The sequence below is a fragment of the Rattus rattus genome, chromosome 15, assembly GCF_011064425.1.
Source record: "Rattus rattus isolate New Zealand chromosome 15, Rrattus_CSIRO_v1, whole genome shotgun sequence".
NCBI classification, from domain to species: Eukaryota; Metazoa; Chordata; class Mammalia; order Rodentia; family Muridae; genus Rattus; species Rattus rattus.
In genome coordinates this window covers 21060135-21078741 of record NC_046168.1, presented here as the reverse complement: position 1 = coordinate 21078741, position 18607 = coordinate 21060135, and the positions used below count along the sequence as shown (strand labels likewise).

The following is an 18607-nucleotide window of genomic DNA, read 5'->3' as shown; positions in this document are numbered from 1 at the left end:
GTGTGTGTGTGTGTGTGTGTGTGTGTGTGTGTGTGTGTGTGTGTGTGTGTGTGTGTGTGTGTGTGTGTGTGTGTGTGTGTGTGTGTGTGTGTGTGTGTGTGTGTGTGTGTGTGTGTGTGTGTGTACACAAGCACATATGTGGCAATCAAAGGACAACTTTCAGGGTTCTGTCTTTCCACTGTGTGTGTTCTGGGAATCAAACTCAGCTCATTAACTGTATTCCTGTATCTGTAGAATCATTTTACCGAATAAAGAAAGGCTGATTCACAGGTGCAAGTCACAGGCAAAAGGGAAAGGAAAATGTATTTCATTTCCACCTCCTTGAGGAAATGAGGGGAACATGGTGTCCTCTTCATGCAGAAGACCCTGAGGATCTGGGTCCTTTGTGAGCAGCCATGAGTGATAATGGCAGGTAAGTCAGACAAAGCTAAGTGTGACTTATTAGCATTCAGACTGCATTTGCTGTTGCATTTCACGGTCCTTATGGAGAAGGTCTCATGTTTATTCCAAACTCAAGCTGCGTTTTCTGAACCAGGATCCAGGTCACGCTCTTTACATGCTATGATGTCACAGGTCATCACTGGACATCTTCAATCACTCACCACCTTATTCCTTTGAGACGGGATCTCTTACTAAACCTGGAAATCACTGATTGGCCGGCCTGGCTGGCCAGCGCGCCCAGCCACAGGACTATTGGCACTTGTGGCCATTCCTGGGTCTGTGTGGGGTGTTAGGGATCTCACCTCACACGCTCAAACTTGCAGAACAAAGACTTTACACACCGAGCCCTTTACCTAAGCCCTGGAGACATGGACCAGCCAGAAAGGCTCAAGAGAGCCAAGTCACACTCGAAAGAATGCATAATAAAGCTAAAAAGAAAGTCTATCTTCTGAGTAGATGTGAACAGTCTTTGTAGTATCCTGGTCTTGTGGATCGGATCCTCTTCACCTCTCAGGGGCACACTCAGAACGCCATGCTGGGATATTTAGGGGAAAATTGGAATATTATTTTTTTCAAATGTAGGCACGAGACTGCATTTCATATTTTAAACAGAAAGTGATAAAAATTAAGTACTAAAATCTATAAGCAGCTATAGATGCATTCCTTGGTTAAATTACTTGCTTGACATGCGCGGTCAGGTCTACACTGAGGTTTGACCCTCGGTACCACAGAAAACAGAACAAAGTTTATACGTTTTCAGAATTGTTTCTTTAACACAGAAATCTTTTATTAAACCAAACAAAAACAGAGAAAACTTATACCAGCCCTCAAATTTTTAAATTTTCATTAAATAAGCAAACTCTAAATTCACACCTTTAAAAGATGTTTGTGCATCTATGTATTTCCAAAATACTCATATTTCAATAAGATTTTCACATTATATTCACCAACAGTATCACAAAATTTTTTTTTTGTTTTTGTATTTTTGTTTACGTAACTGTAAGGAACAATAATTCTAGAAACACAAGAAGAAAAAAGCATAGCAATGTCCACAGTTACAAGAAAAAGTGCACATTACCTGGTCACAATCACAGTCAGTACTTGGAAAACTAGATGTAACAAGAAGGTAAGGGATATCACTAATGCCTTCAACTCATTGTCAAAACCCGAATGACATAGATTTTACATAAAATAAGGCAAATTCAAGAATGCACAAAGAATTCGTAATTCAACCGAAGCTAAACAACAGAAAGGAAAATAGTACAAGTATGAACTAAAGTACTTCTCCTTAAATATTTTAAAAATAGGCTTGCTTCAGTGCACAGAAAATACCACTCAGGGTTGTGTCTAACACTAGAAGTGGAGAAAATGGCCGAGCCTGGGAGACGGAGGGGAGAGAGAGTTCATTGTTCAGATCCAGCTCTATCTGCTGAGAGCTCTCAATTAAAAAAAAAATAAAAATAAAAAAGAACAAAAACTTAAATGCTACAAATCATACCAGGAGACACAACAACAAGCCTTTCCTGGAAACTGTTTCCAAAAGAAATGAGAAGTACATACAAGAGTGCAAAGTTTAAGATTGTCACTTGCAACCTCAGTAACATTCAGTCATCTACATCCAGTCGCTGCTCTGGAGGCTTGCTGGGTAGCACAGCCCGGGGCAAGCAGCTCTGGGGAACGCAGCGATGTGTTGGGGTTTTGTTTTCAACAAGGTCTTTTTATAATGTTTAGAAAATTCTGGGATGAAAACTGCTGTGGTAAGCTGCCGTGGGGCGTGGGTGTTTTGAGACTGGCGTAAGGACAGAAATGGAGGCATCTCTTGGAAGTAGTTCCTGATGGGTCGACTTCCAGGAAGTAGGCAAAGGGTTTTCCAGCATCGAGTGTTATTTTTCTTTTGTAGAAAGAATTTGGAAAGAGGAGAAGGCAAAAGGGATGCGGAAAGGGTACTTACAATAGTTTCTCAAAAACAGTTTTCTTTTTAGGACCTATGAAAAAGTTACCAAAGTAAAAATGACCATTTTGAATGAAAAACAAGTTTTCTTTTTATAAAAATTACATTTTTTTCTTTTAAAATACAAGATCCTTTTCATTGTTGTCATATCCTGTAGCAACAAGAAATTTGGCTTTTCCCCCCCCAGATACTTCAGCTTTCAGTCCAATGAGTCAGTAGAAAATTCCACTAATATTTCAGTTGGATCTTGAGCTTTTTTTTTTTTATTCCATGAGCTTCTTCATTTTTATCCTTGAATTGAGAATATGCAGCCTTTTAAAAAATTGCTTATGATATTTATGCTGACACACTAAAACAAAAGCAACAGGCTGGGCACACTTGAGCATCTCAAGTACTTCAAGACCAGAGTTCCTGTGACGTTCCTTAACACACCAGTGTATGGATCAAGGACAACACGGCATGATGGAAACGCTTCTCTTAAAAGACGGTGGTGCAAGCCTAGGAGTCTCTCTGCTGGAAAATCAAGTGTCATTAGTGGAAACCGCAAGTTTAGAACCCAGTGAGTACAGACATCGTTGGCCTCAGTTCTGTTGTAAAATGAGATTTTCCAGTTCATCTGCAGAACGCAATAAAAATGCAGCCGATTCTCGATACCCGGCGACAAGCTGTCTCACGGCGTTGATTTCTGTCGGACTGAGCTGAGGTCTGGGGTTTGAACTGCTGGAAGATCCCGAGCCAGGCGCCAGCTGCCTCTTCATGCTCAGATCTGTGGGTCCTAGACAAAAAGAATCGAAAAAATAAGATGGGAATAGTATTTGTTCTAACATCTCACATGTGAATGCCCATCAAATTATGACTGCATTTATTCATGAATGCTTTCATGAGAAACCTGTGGCCTCTATAATCAAATGCATCTGCTCTCGAAAGACTAAAGAGTCGTGTGATGTGAGTAGAGGAATTTTTTTTTTTCAGGTATCCCGGACAGCCTCCAGCCATCGCTTCTTGTTATAGGGAAGATATGAACCCTTTGAACACTGGCTCTTAGCAGATTTCAACTTTCTGTCTGTCTCCCACATGTTGCAGAAGCTTCACTGTACCAGTATTAAGATGACGAATTGGAAATATTTTTATTTGCTGTATTTATTAACAATGTCTCCCTTGCAACTTAATTTCCTTTTTAAAAGGCCCTCTGCTTCCAATTAGTGCTTGGACATGGGCATGGATATAAACCCATCTACTGAGGCTTGGACCCAGTGGTACCAAGAGCTTCCCCACCATGGGTAGGCTGTGTGAGCACTTCTCCTCTCCATGTTGACATTTTGACTGGCTTGCTATTGTGTAGGTCTTGTGTAAATACTTTGTCCACTTGGCACAATCAAGAAATACCTAGGAAGGGAGTCTAATGAGGGGCTGTCTAGATGAGGTTGGTCTGTGGGTGGGTAAACTTTATCCTGATTGCTGGGGTAGGGGACCACTTCGTGGGCAGGGCTCTGGACCGTGTAAGAATGGAGAGAAAAGAATGGAGTGTAAGCATGCACACAGGGGTTCCTGCATATCTGCTACTTGACTGAGGATATGACTAGATGCTTCAAATTCCTGCTCCCTTGAGCTTCCACTGCAGATGAACAGAAATTTGAAACTTTGAGTTCAAATAAACCCCTTCTTTTCTAAGAGACTCTGCCAGGGTAACACTACAGCAACTATGACAGCCCCTTAAGGAATTAAAGGCTGTAAGCTGAGGGACTTCTGTACAGTGTTTGGAGTGGACAAATTTCAAGATACAACTTAAAGACATGGGTTAAGCTTTTCTTTCTTCTCCTTCCTTCCTTCCTTCCTTCCTTCCTTCCTTCTTTCTTTCCTTCCTGCCTCCCTCCCTCTCTTCTTTTCTTCTTCCCTTCCATTTTTCTTTCTTTTAAGGAGTCGGTTGAGACCTTTCTTAATCATTATATCAAGAATGGATTCGTTTTTTAACAGGTTAGACCAAATTTTACTTTGAAAGGAAGCAAGAAAGCATTTTTTTCAATAACCCTGAAGAGATCCTGGATGTTGGCAGCCCTGTTTTATGACTGAGCTGTATCTGTATTTGCACAAAACACAGTCAGATGTCCATAGCATTTCCTTATACATTCAACCCAAGTCTGGTGGTTCTCATTCTGCAGGACATTTAGTCATTTAAAATGAAACATGATACGAAGTTGTCTAAAATCATGAGTCCTGACACTAGCACTAAAAAGATTTTTCATATCAAATCTCTATAGATAAATGTTTGCTTTTATAATTCAGCAAGCATTTGTTAAAATTCATAAGATTTGGGGAGAATTCCTAAATTTAGAAGTAATTGAATACAGTATTTCTAAGCATAGCACGACAGCCATGACCCCAAGTTACAATGATTCTGCAACATTGCACAGAAGCTTTCTAACATATCCTAAATCTGGGGAAGTATTCAGACAAGGATGTTCCTTTCATGGGCTAAACTAAAAGATGCCAATTCCCAAATAGTTCTTTCTGGGGCATGAGGAAGACAGGTCGATACCAAACCACTCTGCCATCATCCCTGAAGGAGGCAGAGGTCTCCTGAGAGAGAAAGAGCTTCACTTGGAATTTAATTAGAGCAGACACAGATCTTCACAAAGAACTCTGACATCTGAGAGAAACATACTTCTACTTCTGTCATGGCCTTTCCAAGCTTTGATTTTTCAGGCAGGGTTTATCATCTATTCGGTCTGCTATTTACACAGTCATATTATCGACATGACAGGTAGAGAGAAGCGTGGGTTGTCACATTTGCAGAAAGAAGTCACTGAACCTGTGCTCGAACAAATGATTAAAAGTGTCTGCTCTGTCTGCAACATTCTGAGTGGATTTCTTCCTCTTATTGAAGTGGATTTATCTTTCATACAATGTATCCTGAATATAGTTTCCCCTCCCTCTACTCCTTCCAGCTCCTTTCCACCCCCTCTCTCACCCAAGTCAGCATAGAAGCATAACTAGTGTTTGGGGCTATAGGTGAATGCTCTTCTGACCTGGTTCTACTTTACAGTCAAGAAGTCCAGTACTCGCACGGAAAGTAAAGATAAAAAGAATAAATAAAGAAGTTGGAAGGATCCTCCTCTCTGTGATGTAGATGTTTCAAATCTACGCCTGATTGTACCGGTATATTAGAAGCTAGAATGCTTTGGATGATTTTTCCTAAAGCTTGATTGATGAATCCATATTGGAATTGAGGCAGGGCTCAGCAGGGGCTCACGTCGGTTTTGGTGCAAAGGTACGTTCCAGATTAACACTTACTCAGCCTGTACCTAGGGCTTGAGAATTTGCTTTATAAAATAAATCTTGATCGGTGCAGTGTTTTTAGTAATTTTTCTTTTCTTTTCCTTTCTTTTTTCTCTTCATTTTTTTTTTTTAATATAGAGTCTCACAGCCCAGGGCAGCCTTGATCTTACTGTATAGCAAAGGATAACCTTAAACTTCTGCTCCTTCTGGCTTCACCTCCCAAGGATTACAATCATAAAAGTCTAAATATCCTAAGTTGGTGGAGACATAGTTTCCTTCAATGTTAATTAGCATATGCAATGTTAATTAGCATATGCAAAAGGCGGATACTGTGTAATATCTTCACCTTCATTAGCCATTCCATCCTCCAATATATATGAAACCCTTTTTTTACTAAATGTTTGCTGGTCCTGACTTTAATGTTACAGGGGTGAGTGAGGAAACAGTGTGTCATATTTATTCATCCAGTGCTTCCGCACCCTGTCTACTGGCCACTGTCACAGCCCTGTCCAGTGAGCACTCACTCTCACAGCCCTGTCCAGTGAGCACTCATTCTCACAGCTGTGGTCCAGTGAGCACTCATTCTCACAGCTGTGGTCCAGGGAGCACTCACTCACACAGCCCTGTCCAGTGAACACTCACCCTCACAGCCCTGTCCACTGAGCACTCACTCTCACAGCTGTGGTCCAGGGAGCACTCACTCTCACAGCTGTGGTCCAGGGAGCACTCACTCTCACAGCTGTGGTCCAGGGAGCACTCACTCTCACAGCTGTGGTCCAGGGAGCACTCACTCTCACAGCCCTGTCCAGGGAGCACTCACTCTCACAGCTGTGGTCCAGGGAGCACTCACTCTCACAGCCCTGTCCAGTGAGCACTCATTCTCACGGCTGTGGTCCAGTGAGCACTCACTCTCACAGCTGTGGTCCAGTGAGCACTCACAGAGCCCCCTGTAGAATGAGCACTCACTCACAGCCCTGTCCAGGGAGCACTCACTCTCACAGCCCTGTCCAGGGAGCACTCACTCTCACAGCCCTGTCCAGGGAGCACTCACTCTCACAGCCCTGTCCAGGGAGCACTCACTCTCACAGCTGTGGTCCAGGGAGCACTCACTCTCACAGCTGTGGTCCAGTGAGCACTCACAGAGCCCCCTGTAGAATGAGCACTCACTCACACAGTCCCCTCCCCCTCCAGCTTTGCACCACTCCATTTTTTGCCTCAATGATTCAAAATGCTATGTCTGACTGATTCAGCTCAACTTAAAAAATAACTATTGTATACTGAGGATGCACGCCCATTACAAAGTAAGAGTTTAAATTTGATAAAGATGTTGAAATTAATGATGTCTAGAAACTTATTTTTGAAGACAAAACTACTGCGAACATGGTTATAGATGAGTCAGGCTAGTGAGTCAGAAAGACCAAACACATTGACCAAAAATACGCTTAAAGAGAAAATAGTTTCAACTGACAAAGTTAAGGCAGACACTTACAAGCCTCCATGAGGCCACAGTCATTTAAGTGTCATCAAGCTGGGACAAAGTGATTTTGACATATTCTTTATGCTAATTCTTAAAAGTTGAATCAAAACTAAAAGATATGTCATGTTAACCTATAATTTTTCTAGAAAATTAAGTCTTATGTACAAAAAACAGAGCCATGATTCATTTTTTAAGATCTGATGTATATAATAATTATAAATAGATGCCCATTTAAGATCAATAATTATCCATTTTAATTTCTAAAAAGAATCTATCAGTTAACTGTTCATTCCCACTTTATGGTACATTTTTTTGTTTCTGGTTTTAAACTGCTTCATTTTATAATAGAGTTTTAATGTTAATTTCCCTCAGATGTTGCTGTACTAGGTAGGACACCATTTTTCAAAATACTTCAGCAGCAAGAACCATAATTTTTTAAGACCACGCTAACTACTATTAATTGTTAAAAATTATAGTAATGTAGTTTCTCTTGTTGAGGACTTAGATTCGATTCCATGCACCAACATAGTGGCTCACAACCATCTGTAACTCCAGTCATAGGGGACCCAAGTCCTTCTGGCCTCCACAAGAATGAAGTCTACTTGTGGTGCATATACAGGAAAGCAGGCCAACCGTCTCTCTCTCTCCTCTCTCTCTCTCTCTCTCTCTCTCTCTCTCTCTCTCTCTCTCTCTCTGTGTGTGTGTGTGTATGTATAATGAAACAAATAAAAATAAATATAGTGGCATTGGTGGAAGATGGTTCAATCTGTAACCATCAACTACTTGAACAATAGGACATGAGTTCCAAACCCAAACATGTACCACATAAAGTTGCATTAGAGTGGACAACTGAAATCCCAGTGTTGGGGAGGTGGAGACAAGTAGATCCCTGGGGATTACTGGTCAGCCAGCTTAGCCTATGTAGTAAGCTGTAGGACAGTGTCCCAAGGGAAAGGTAGACACAGTTAAAAGACAATACCTGTAGTCTGGCTTTATGTCAACCTGACACAAGGAGAGTCATTAAAGAGGAGGAACCTCAACTGAAAAAAATGCCTCCCTAAGATCCAGTTGTTAAGGAGAGGACACAGCCCATTGTGGGTGGTGCCATTCTTGGACTGGGGTCCTCAGTTGTCTAAGAAAGCAGAGCCATGAGCATAGATCTGAGCAAGTTAAGGACCAAGCTAATAAGCAGCACTCCGTCATGGTCTCCTCATTAGTTCTTGGCTCTAGATTCCTGCTCCACTCGAATTCCTCTTCTGACTTCCTTTGATGATGTGTAAGCATGAACTAGGTAAATCCTTTCCTTACCAAGTTGCTTTTGCTGTGGTGTTTCAGCTATAGCAATAGGAACCCTAAGACAATACCTGAGGTCGTCTTCTGGGATCCCCACCTGTATATCCCAATTTCTCACTCCCTATACAATCATAACCCCAGCCCCATTACACAGATACTATTTCTGATGTAATTCTCGAGAATGAAGCTGATTTAACTGGTGAGAATTAAGCTTAAAGATGTCATTCTTTTGATGACATGTGAAAGAGGAAGGTGTTTCTCACCATACTCTTACTATTACCCTAATGAATGGGTCTATGCAATCTCTTCCAATACATTTTAAAATGGTTTCCAAATAGCTCTCTATGCTCCTCATATCTTAACCAATCCCATATTAGATTGTACTGAGATATTCCTTTCTCAGCTTTGAAATTGATCTTCATAATACTTAAGCCATATCTATGAGTAGTTCTTCAGTCTCCTCAATCTCATTAATTCCATGAATACATATGAAGTAAACAACAGGGACAGAGGAGAAGCATTGTAAGTGCTCAAGGGGCAATGAAAGCTACCCAAAACCAGTTATTTGAATGTTTTAGTGACCACTGATATTGTCAAGATTATATTTTCTACACCCTTTCAAAAGTATTCCTTCTCTAATCTCCAGATTTTTAATTATTTCTTTGTTCTGGACATGACTTTGACTACTGCAGTCAAACACAATAATCAAATGTAAGTGGAATGCCTTTGTTTGTTATCTAGCAACCCGTTTGGATGCTAACTTTGTCTACAAGCTAAGTGTCACTTCTCTTTTAAGGGGAGCAGAGGTTTAATAGATTCACTGGTGATAATTTAGTACCTTTCTGTCCAAAGGTAGAAGAAATTAACAAAAAAATCAATATTTTAGCTACACTGAGTAACCTATAAGGCATCAGCTACAGTGCTGGCTCACCCCAGGCATCACAGAAATGACCCTTCTTTTACCAATAACAGAATATTTGCCAATGTAAACAATAACTTAACTACCACACTAAACAAAGCACCGGATTCAACAGCCAGTGAGTTTCAGAAATACAGTTGCGGCAGAATTTGAGCTGGGCTATCCTTTCTGGTAGGATCACTAGGGCATCACAACACGAGCTGGGTACTTTCTCTGCCCCCTTACTTACCCTGATCTGTATTTGTTCACCTAAAACTAATCTTATCCAGTCTGTTGATTTTGATAAAATTATTTTCAATACGACTAGGGGGTCTGAAAACTTGAATAGGAAGGTATTTGTAATGCCAGTAATACTTGATGTCTCCTGAGATTCATTATGGAAATCTATTTTTCTTAGAGTTAATATTAGTAGGATCTTTATTAAGTGGCACAAATCCACAATCCAGTATCCCTTCATCGCTGTTTTATTATCTTGCTCTGCTCTTCTCTCTTGATTTGTTTTCACAGATAATCTTAAATCCTTTCAAATAGCCAACTTTGATTTTGTTGGTCTTTCTATTGCATATTTATAGTAATTTCCAGACTTATTTACTTTTATTTTATCATACTTCATTTCTAATGGGTAAAATGATGATATCAAAGAAATGATAAAGAGATGGGAATACTAATTACTTTGATCTGATCATTGCATAATGCATGCATTGTTTTGCAAATATGTACAATTACTACACACACACACACACACACACACACACACACACACACACACACACACCCACCATGGGTCAACAAGATGGCTCAGTGTCTTAGTTAAGGTTACTAATGCTGTGATAAGACACCATGACTAAAATAACTTGGGGAGGAAAGAGTTTACTTGGTTCATGCTTCCACATCACTGTTTATTATCAAAGAAAATCAGGACAGGAACTCAAACAGTGCAGGAATCTGGAGGCAGGAGCTGGTGTGTAAACCATGGAGGAGTACTGCTGTCACACTTGCTCTGCAGTACTCCTTCAGTCGGCTTTCTTAAAGAACCCAGGACCACAAGCCCAGGGGTGGCTCAACCCACAATGGACTGGGCACTCTACCAGCAATCAATTAAAGAAAATAAGTCCACCAGGATTACCTGCACACTGATTTTATGGAAGCATTTTCTCAATGAAGACACTCTCATTGTGACTCTAGCTTTTATTGAGTTGACTTAAAACTAGCTAGCACAACTGACCCCTTGTAAACATGATACACACAAATAGGTCACTGTTAAGCTACAGCTTTTCTGATCTTGTTCATCCCTATGGTCACACATTATTATTGATATTACAGTATAAAAGAGTATGTAAAGATGATGGTTCTAAAACATGACATCCTGAGTTTGAGCCCTGAGATTTACAAGGGGTAAAAAGCGAATGAACACCTACAAGTTGTCCTCTGACTTATGTATCTATGTTATATTATACACATGAATGTGCACACACACACACACACACACACACACAATGCAATAAACTTAAGAAAACCAACTCTAAAATATTGAGTACATCGACTTTTTATAGTTTATAGGTAGGTATTAAAATACTAGTCTAGTTGCATTACACAAATTTATTATCCACTAATTATCAAGAGATGATTGATGACTTCTGAATCCAATGCTACCGGCATGTGAAAGATTCCTTGGTGGTTGTTATTTACTTAGGTAGCCAATATTTGAATGAATATGCATTATTAGAAAACTGGAGGTAAGTTTCTTTATATAACTTTTAAATTTTAATTTATTTCTAACATGATTTCCTTTTTTATTTCTTGTTCTATGATTTTTTTCTTTTTGGCTATGACCATGACTGTCATTTTCACATTGTGATTTTATTAAGTTTTCACTTATTAATTTATAAGGGTAGTACTGGGGTACATGGAATCAGATAATTATCACTTTCTGGTTAACCACTTCTCTTCATTATTGCAAACTGAGTCATTAGTGCCCCAAATTTTTGTTTAAATTTAGATTATTGTTTATTTTCAGTACACAATACAAGTACAACTTTTCTTTCAATTATTTGCATGACCGTGATTTTAAAAATATCTTATGCATGTATATATCTGTTTATATGCATTTATGTGCATCACATATGTGCAGAATCGTGGGAGAACAGAGGATCTTGGATCCCTGGAACTAGAACTGCAGATGATTATGAAACACTTGATATGGATGCTGGGAACATAACATGGTCTGCAGCCATAGTGCTCTCCACCCCTGAGACATCTCTCCAGCACCAGAACTCTGATTTGTATAGTTCTCTGTAAGACTTGGTGTCATTCCACATCCAGTGCACTTGACTTGATTGGAAATTTTAAGAGAATACACCACAGGGGGACTTGTACCCCTTCTGATGTCTCAGTATAAAAACAAGTCTTCGTCAGTCCATAACCAAAGCCTCTTTTGACTGAGCGTCCATTCCCTTAATTTTCCTTATATTATTAAATTTTCCCTTCTCTACTTAATAAATAAGGACTAATCATCACCAGGTTACCAATGAATAGGGTGTTTACAAAGTATGAAACATATTTAAGATTGGATACTTGAGAGGACAGTAGTCGAGATACACACCACAGTCATGAGACGTTTAAGATGTTATTGAAAAGGGAAGGTGAAGTATAAACATAGCATTTTCTCATCAACGAATTCCTTTCCTACCAAGCATGAACATTAAATTCAGACAGTATTTATTGGTTGGTTCTGGTGTCCTCTATAATATGATCATAGATCTCCTCTATAGCAGAGGAAATTTTGAATGTTTAGTATTGAAGCTCGATGGAAATTATAAATACAAAACTTTCCCACATGTGCCTTTACAAAACTTCTATGCTTTTGAACTAAGCATGGCGGCAGATATCTGTAATCGGGCAATCTGAGGAGAGTTTCAAATTTTGGGCTACATAGTGAGACCTTGCTACTATGTGTTCATATGATATGCTATATATTCAATTATATGTTTAAATATGCTGGTTTTAAGAATGAATGGGAATAAAACCCAGGTCCTCTGCAAGAGTGGTACACACTCTTACCTAACGTTTCATCATTTCCCCATGGTCTTGATCTACTTGTACTTCAGTTTTATATCTAAACTCACCTTTTTAAGGTACTAACCTATAAGCAGAACTCCAAACGATATATCAACAACACAACCTAAAGTTCAGAGATCATTGTGCAAGAAAGGCTAAAACTTTAAAGCACCAGAATGCTATCTACTAGATTGTGTCTTTAGGTAGGACAAGAGAAGTTGCACTCACAAAATCTCCACAATCAAATAACGTCAATACCAGCTGGTGTGCCAGTACAGATAGGGACATTTCCACAAGGTCCCATCCCTAGGTTAGAAAAAAGAAATTATGGGTGATCAGTGGTGGTGAAGAGAGTTAGAATTGGTATTCCCCAGAGAAAAGACCCTGATAGTCTTAGGGGGCTAACCGTCATATGTTCATATAAGAAATATTAAGTGAACTTAACAGATTGTATATATTTGTGGTTTTGTGTATGTCAGAACATAACAGTAATAAAGGAGAAGTCATGGATTTGAGAGTGAATGGGGAAGGACACAGAGAGTAAAAGAGGGAGAGTAAGAGGTGGGAGTAATCTAAATAATAGTATTCACATTTGACATTTTAAAATTCTGTAAGTTAAAAATTTTAAATTTAAGTAAAAATTCAATTTTAAAAATACGAATCAGGCTTCTCATCCATGAATATATGGGCATAAAATAACTGGACATGGTGTGATTTTACTTCTTAGAAAAAAGGAGGACATGAAGATGGGCTGGGTGAACAGGGCAGGGTAGATCTTGGGGAAGTTAAGGGGAAGGATTGGAGGTCAATATCATCAAACCACACTTCATGAAATGATCAGATGTTAATAAAACACTGAGTTAAAAATGTTAATAAAACGGAATTTCTACCTGTGTCACAGCACTGACAACTGAAGTAGCAAAACCCAGTGGATGAATTTGAGCCCAGTATGTAATTCACCTCATTTAATCTCAAGGAGTCACACATACAAGACAAACAGACAGCATTAAAGTCAGCAAATGAGGTTTCTGTCCTCCTCCACAAGCTTCCATATTCTCTTAGGTTGACCAAATTATTCACATTGTATGAGCTTCGCCAGTAAACTGTTAACAGATATTGTTTCCTTTGTTTTTAGACTGATATCAAGCAGGAAAAGGAGAATTAATTTTTTTGTATTAAGTAGCCTAAGAACTGAGGTGGTGTGTGTGCATTATGCATGCGTGTGTGTATACTATGTGCATCTCTGTGTGTGCATGTATATAAAATAAGGCAATGGTTGTTACATGTAATTTGGAGGCAAGGAAAACTCAAGATCTGCAGCAAGCAGTCTCTATCCTCAGCAAAGCCAGTGGAGAAGATCTGGTCTGATGAGTGACAGAGACGATGATGAACCATTTAGCTGCAGACCTGCAGGCTCAGGCCCTCTGACAACTATGGTTTGAGCCTGAGTTCCGAGGCAGAAAACTCCGGCACTGTAGTTCAGTTGGTGGGGTTTTGCCTTTTACTGTCTATTGTGATGCCAAATGAGGACCCCCAGGACTTGAAGTCTGCATGAAGCCCCTGTCATCCTGTCCCCAAGACAATTTTGATTGGTAAATAAGGATGTCAACAGACAATAGCTGGGCAGAAGAGACATAGGTGACATTTAGGCTTTGTGGTCTTGGGGTCAGAGGAGGACCCTGAGGAGAGTAAGAAGATGTAGGAGAGGAGGAAGGAGAGGCTGTCATAGGTTAAGGGTCAAGAAAGCTTGGCTCTGAGGGCTGCCCAATTGGAGAAAAGAGCAGCCCAGATGGAACATAGTAAATAGTAATTAATAACTCAGGGTTATCGATAGGAAAGTAGATTCGAACACCATGGAGGAAATATTTTTCTGTTTAAGGTTTCTTATAAATATAAAGGCTGAGTGTGTCTTTAACCCAGGAACTCAGAAGAACCCCCTTGACTGGATTGAAATATTGCTACAATATCAGTCAGTCTCAGGCAGGGGAAGGTCTCTCTTTCCAAAAGTTCGGCTCTGTCTGAGTGAGGTCTTCTACTGGTTGGATGATTCCTAGACCATAATTAGTTAGTGAAATGTCTGGACACCCTATGGCCAAATCAAATGATAAAAACATATAAACAGTTACATTTAAAAGTTTATTAAAGAGTTCACCTCTAAAAGGCTGCCAGTCCTAATCACTTTTAAATTTTGAGATAATTATTTAATTTTTTGTAAACATAATAATGGAAGGAGTTGTATTTCTTCTATATCTTTAATGGCAACATGAATTTTAAATTTTTATATTCTAGTGGTTCTCATCCTGTATATCATGACCTTACAGGTCTAGCATATTCAATATCTTTACATATCAGATATTACATTATGATTTATAATAGTAGAAAAATTACAGGTATAAAGTAGTAATGAAATAATTTTATGATTGGGGGTCACCACAACATCCTCATGTTATGAAGTATTACTAAAAGTTTGGAGAATTAGGAAGGTTGAGAACTACTGTTGCATACTAAACACACATTATTTATCCTATAGTGATTAGATTTGAGAGTTCTAAATTGGTTTGTAAACTTAGACAAACTATAACCAACATAGATACACTGGAAAAGAATGAGGTAAAATACATGTTAATTATTGAGGATATAATCCTCTAGAGCTGAAATTATTAATAATTGACAGTCAAATTGGTAATTATTAATTATATTATAATTTTACAGTAATATTAAAAGTTTAACATTGATTCCCAATTTTGTCATTACTATAGTGGAAAATATTTTAGCAAAATTTCCTCAAGGTATGGTAGTGTTATATGTTTGAATTACTGCCTGATTTTGTTGTTTAATTGTGTGTATGCATATGTTTTGGATGAGTATGTACATGTAAGGGCAGGTACTTGAGGCTGAAAGAGGATGTGATCTCTGACACTGGAGTTACAGGCAATTGTAAACCATCTCATGTGGGTGCTAAGAAATGACTATCAGTCCTCTGCAAGAGCCACATGAATTCTTGAGAACTGAAACATCTGCCCAGTCCTCACTGGCTATTTTAAAACAAAAAAATTACATTTTACCAATATTTGTATCTATCAATAATGTGTGGAGAAAAGCTCTGCTAATTAAAGTCAAAGTCCACCATGACTGGATGGCTTCTGGGCTCAGAGCAATGTGGTAGACTCCCTTCATTAGTGGATCATTTCTTTCTCTAACCTTATCTGGGGAATTCTAAGCCCCAATACGTGCCTCTACTTGAGGAATAGCAAGGAGCAGCTTTCTTTCTCCTTACAAAACCTGTTCATCTAGCACCCGTGTTTCCTGAAATGCTTTCCCATGCTAATGAGGCATTCTGGGTACTCTAAACCCCCAGCAAGCCATCTTTGCTCTTCCTGGATGTCCCAACACTCAGTCCCCCAAAACTTTATAAACTTCAACGCCCCAAATAAAGTTTATCTGCCTACTGACTGTGGGTCCAAGTGTGGTTTATCAACATACATGTATTCAGAGCTTCCAAATCGCCTGTTCCATGTATCTGCTCACATTCCCCTTGTGAATTGTATTGGCAGATGATACACGAGGTCAGGAAGACCCACACATGTATGGTTACACAGGACATAGTTTTATTCAAGTGGTTTCAATCACTGTCAAAATGTACTAGAAGGAAGTGACAGTCATGCATGTTATTTCATTTATTGTAGTATGTTCATAGGATCCTGTGAGTTCTTATATTTATGTTTTATATATATATATATATATAGGACAAAGTAACACAAAATTTTAGTGTGACCCATCCACTTTTACAACCTCCAGAAATCATTTTATATTTTACATTTTGCCAAGGGGAACTCGGAAAGTGTTCATAAATCATAAAGATAATCCTGAAATGATACATAAAAGATGAGGCCTTGGTCACAGTAACTCCAGCTGCCTTGGAAGTGGAGGTGAAACAGGCGGATGCTTCTGGAACATTTCTGTTGTTGCCATTATTTTCAAATTCAAATGATTTAGGTTTGGAAAGAAAAGCGGGACATTAACTTTGTGAAAGGAGAGAGCATGGGGGTCTAGTGTGTAGACCATCTTTAAATGATTCATCAAACTGAAATGAAGGTCAGCGAGCTTGGTTTGCCTACACTTCAAAAGAAGATTTCTGTTCTAAAATTATCAAAAACTGGGAAAGAAACAGGAATCACTTGTGCCGAAGAGACTTTCTCATTTTTTGTGTGTTTGTGGTAAAAGCTTGTGTGGCGGTCTGAGGACAATATTAGGTGTGGGTACATGCCTTCTGTCTTGTTCGAGACAGGGTCTCTTGTTGATGTTATGTATGCCGGGCTAATTGTCCCATATGCTTTCTGGGATTTCCTGTCTCTATTGTGTTGTAGGGATGCCAGGGTTTCATATGCACTATACACTTAACCATCTTCCCAGCTTGGAGCAGATCTTTTTACCCCATTTGTCAATATGGCTCAGAAGTAAACTATAAAAATTTACGACACATAAAAATTTAAGGAGAGGTATTTGGAGCGAGAGTGTGTATGCTTGCCTTCTCTCCCTGATTGCCTTATCAAATATTCACTTTCCTTCATCAAACATCAAGAGGTTTGAAAGTGAAGCAGGATTGTTTTTTACAGACATATACAAAGCATTTCCCTGCATATGACTGAGTAGAATGGCTGGATCTCCATTAAGGTTAATGCCTGTTCCCCAGTTTTTTTGCCTTTGTTATTAAATGGCTTAGAAAGCCAATTAACATTTTATAAGAAATGGAAAAATCATGGGAATAAATCCTAGTGGAACAGGGTACTGTAAGAGATGTAGGTCACAGAGGAGGAGACTGTTCCAAGGGAATAAAATAAGACTGCTTTCAACAGAAACACGGGATGAGCGGCCACACACTTTGGACAGACTATTCATGAATGTGATCTTTAGAACAAGGTTTTTATAATATATAACCAACCTTGTAATCATTTCATATAGTGTAACATAGGCAGAGGATTCCATAAGCTCTATATTCATATATGTATGGGACAAATAAAGAACAATAAAGGGAACTGTACTGCTAGACTTTTTAAAAGATTTCACTTATTTTATTTTATGTCTATGAGTGTTTTGCCTGCACGTATGCATGTACATGGCTGGTGCTCATGGAGGTCAGAAGGCAGCATTGAATCCACTGGAACTGAGATGATGAATGACTGCAAGCCATCATGTGGGTGCTAGTGATGGAGCCTGCATCCTCTGCAAAAGAAACAATATTCTTGCCACCGAGCCATCTCTCCACTTTACCACACATTTAACTTTGTGTTCCATTCTGAGTTTGAATGAGTGGCAAGTAGGAGAGCAAACTTTACAGAGTGGGAAGATCCCAGTACAGGTCCATGTTTCTACCAGTTCTGGTCACTGTGCACAGATGGATAAGGGATTTCAGGATAGCCTTCTATGTGTCAGTCAAGAGTCAAAATTACGAACGAAGTAAGGAAAAAGAGCATCTGCATTGTAACTGAAAATGTTTACACGAGAGAAAAGTAAGGTACTAACTAGTGTTCAGCCATCTTGTGGTGATTCAAGAAGACAAGGATCTCTAGTGAGAAGAAGTTAGTAGCCTCCTCCCTGTGCTGGGATGTCCGCCTGTATCCAAGCTAGGAGTGGAGGATGTAAAGATCACGCTCTCCACAGAGTATTGACTCCCTAGAATACCGTCATGCCGAGCTTCCCTCTCCTTTCCCCCGGATCTTCTTTTGGAGTGCCAGTGGTGAAATTAAGCTGGTTTGTACAAATAGGTCCCCAGAGGATGTGTCAACATTCAAAGGGCACTGTGCAAAGAAAACAGTCCATACTAAGCTTAATGATCTCAGGTCACCCAAAAAGCCCTTCTTTGGGTCATGAGCAGGGTCAGACAGCAGCCTCACAGTGCTGGGGGGTCGTCTTCTGTCATCCTCTCCTGCAGTGCATGACACAGAATTCTCAATGGGACATTAAGAGCACATAAAATCTATTTTATTGTACAGTAGTGAAGATAAGGCTCTGAGGGAAGAGCCTGCTCAGCATTGAACTGTAAACCAAACTTCACAAGCTAAGGCAAGTCCAGGTCCCTCACCTCCCCTGTCAAAACCTGTTCCAGGGATCTCCAACCTATAGGAACCCAGGAAAAGCCAAGAAAGCTCATCGCTAATTTGAAGGATGCAATGGACTCTGCAGATAATCCATG

General features: G+C 39.5%; 1 protein-coding gene across 1 annotated transcript in view; it reads right to left on the bottom strand.

Moving 5' to 3' along the window:
- Positions 1-1190: 1190 nt before the first annotated feature.
- LOC116884936 (nucleolar protein 4-like) overlaps positions 1191-18607 on the bottom strand; it is a 126276-nt gene continuing 108859 nt past the window's right edge. The window contains exon 7 of the mRNA XM_032886148.1: positions 1191-3167. Coding sequence (XP_032742039.1) covers positions 2974-3167 — 194 coding nt within the window. The 3' untranslated portion in view covers positions 1191-2973. The remainder of the gene's footprint in view (positions 3168-18607) is intronic.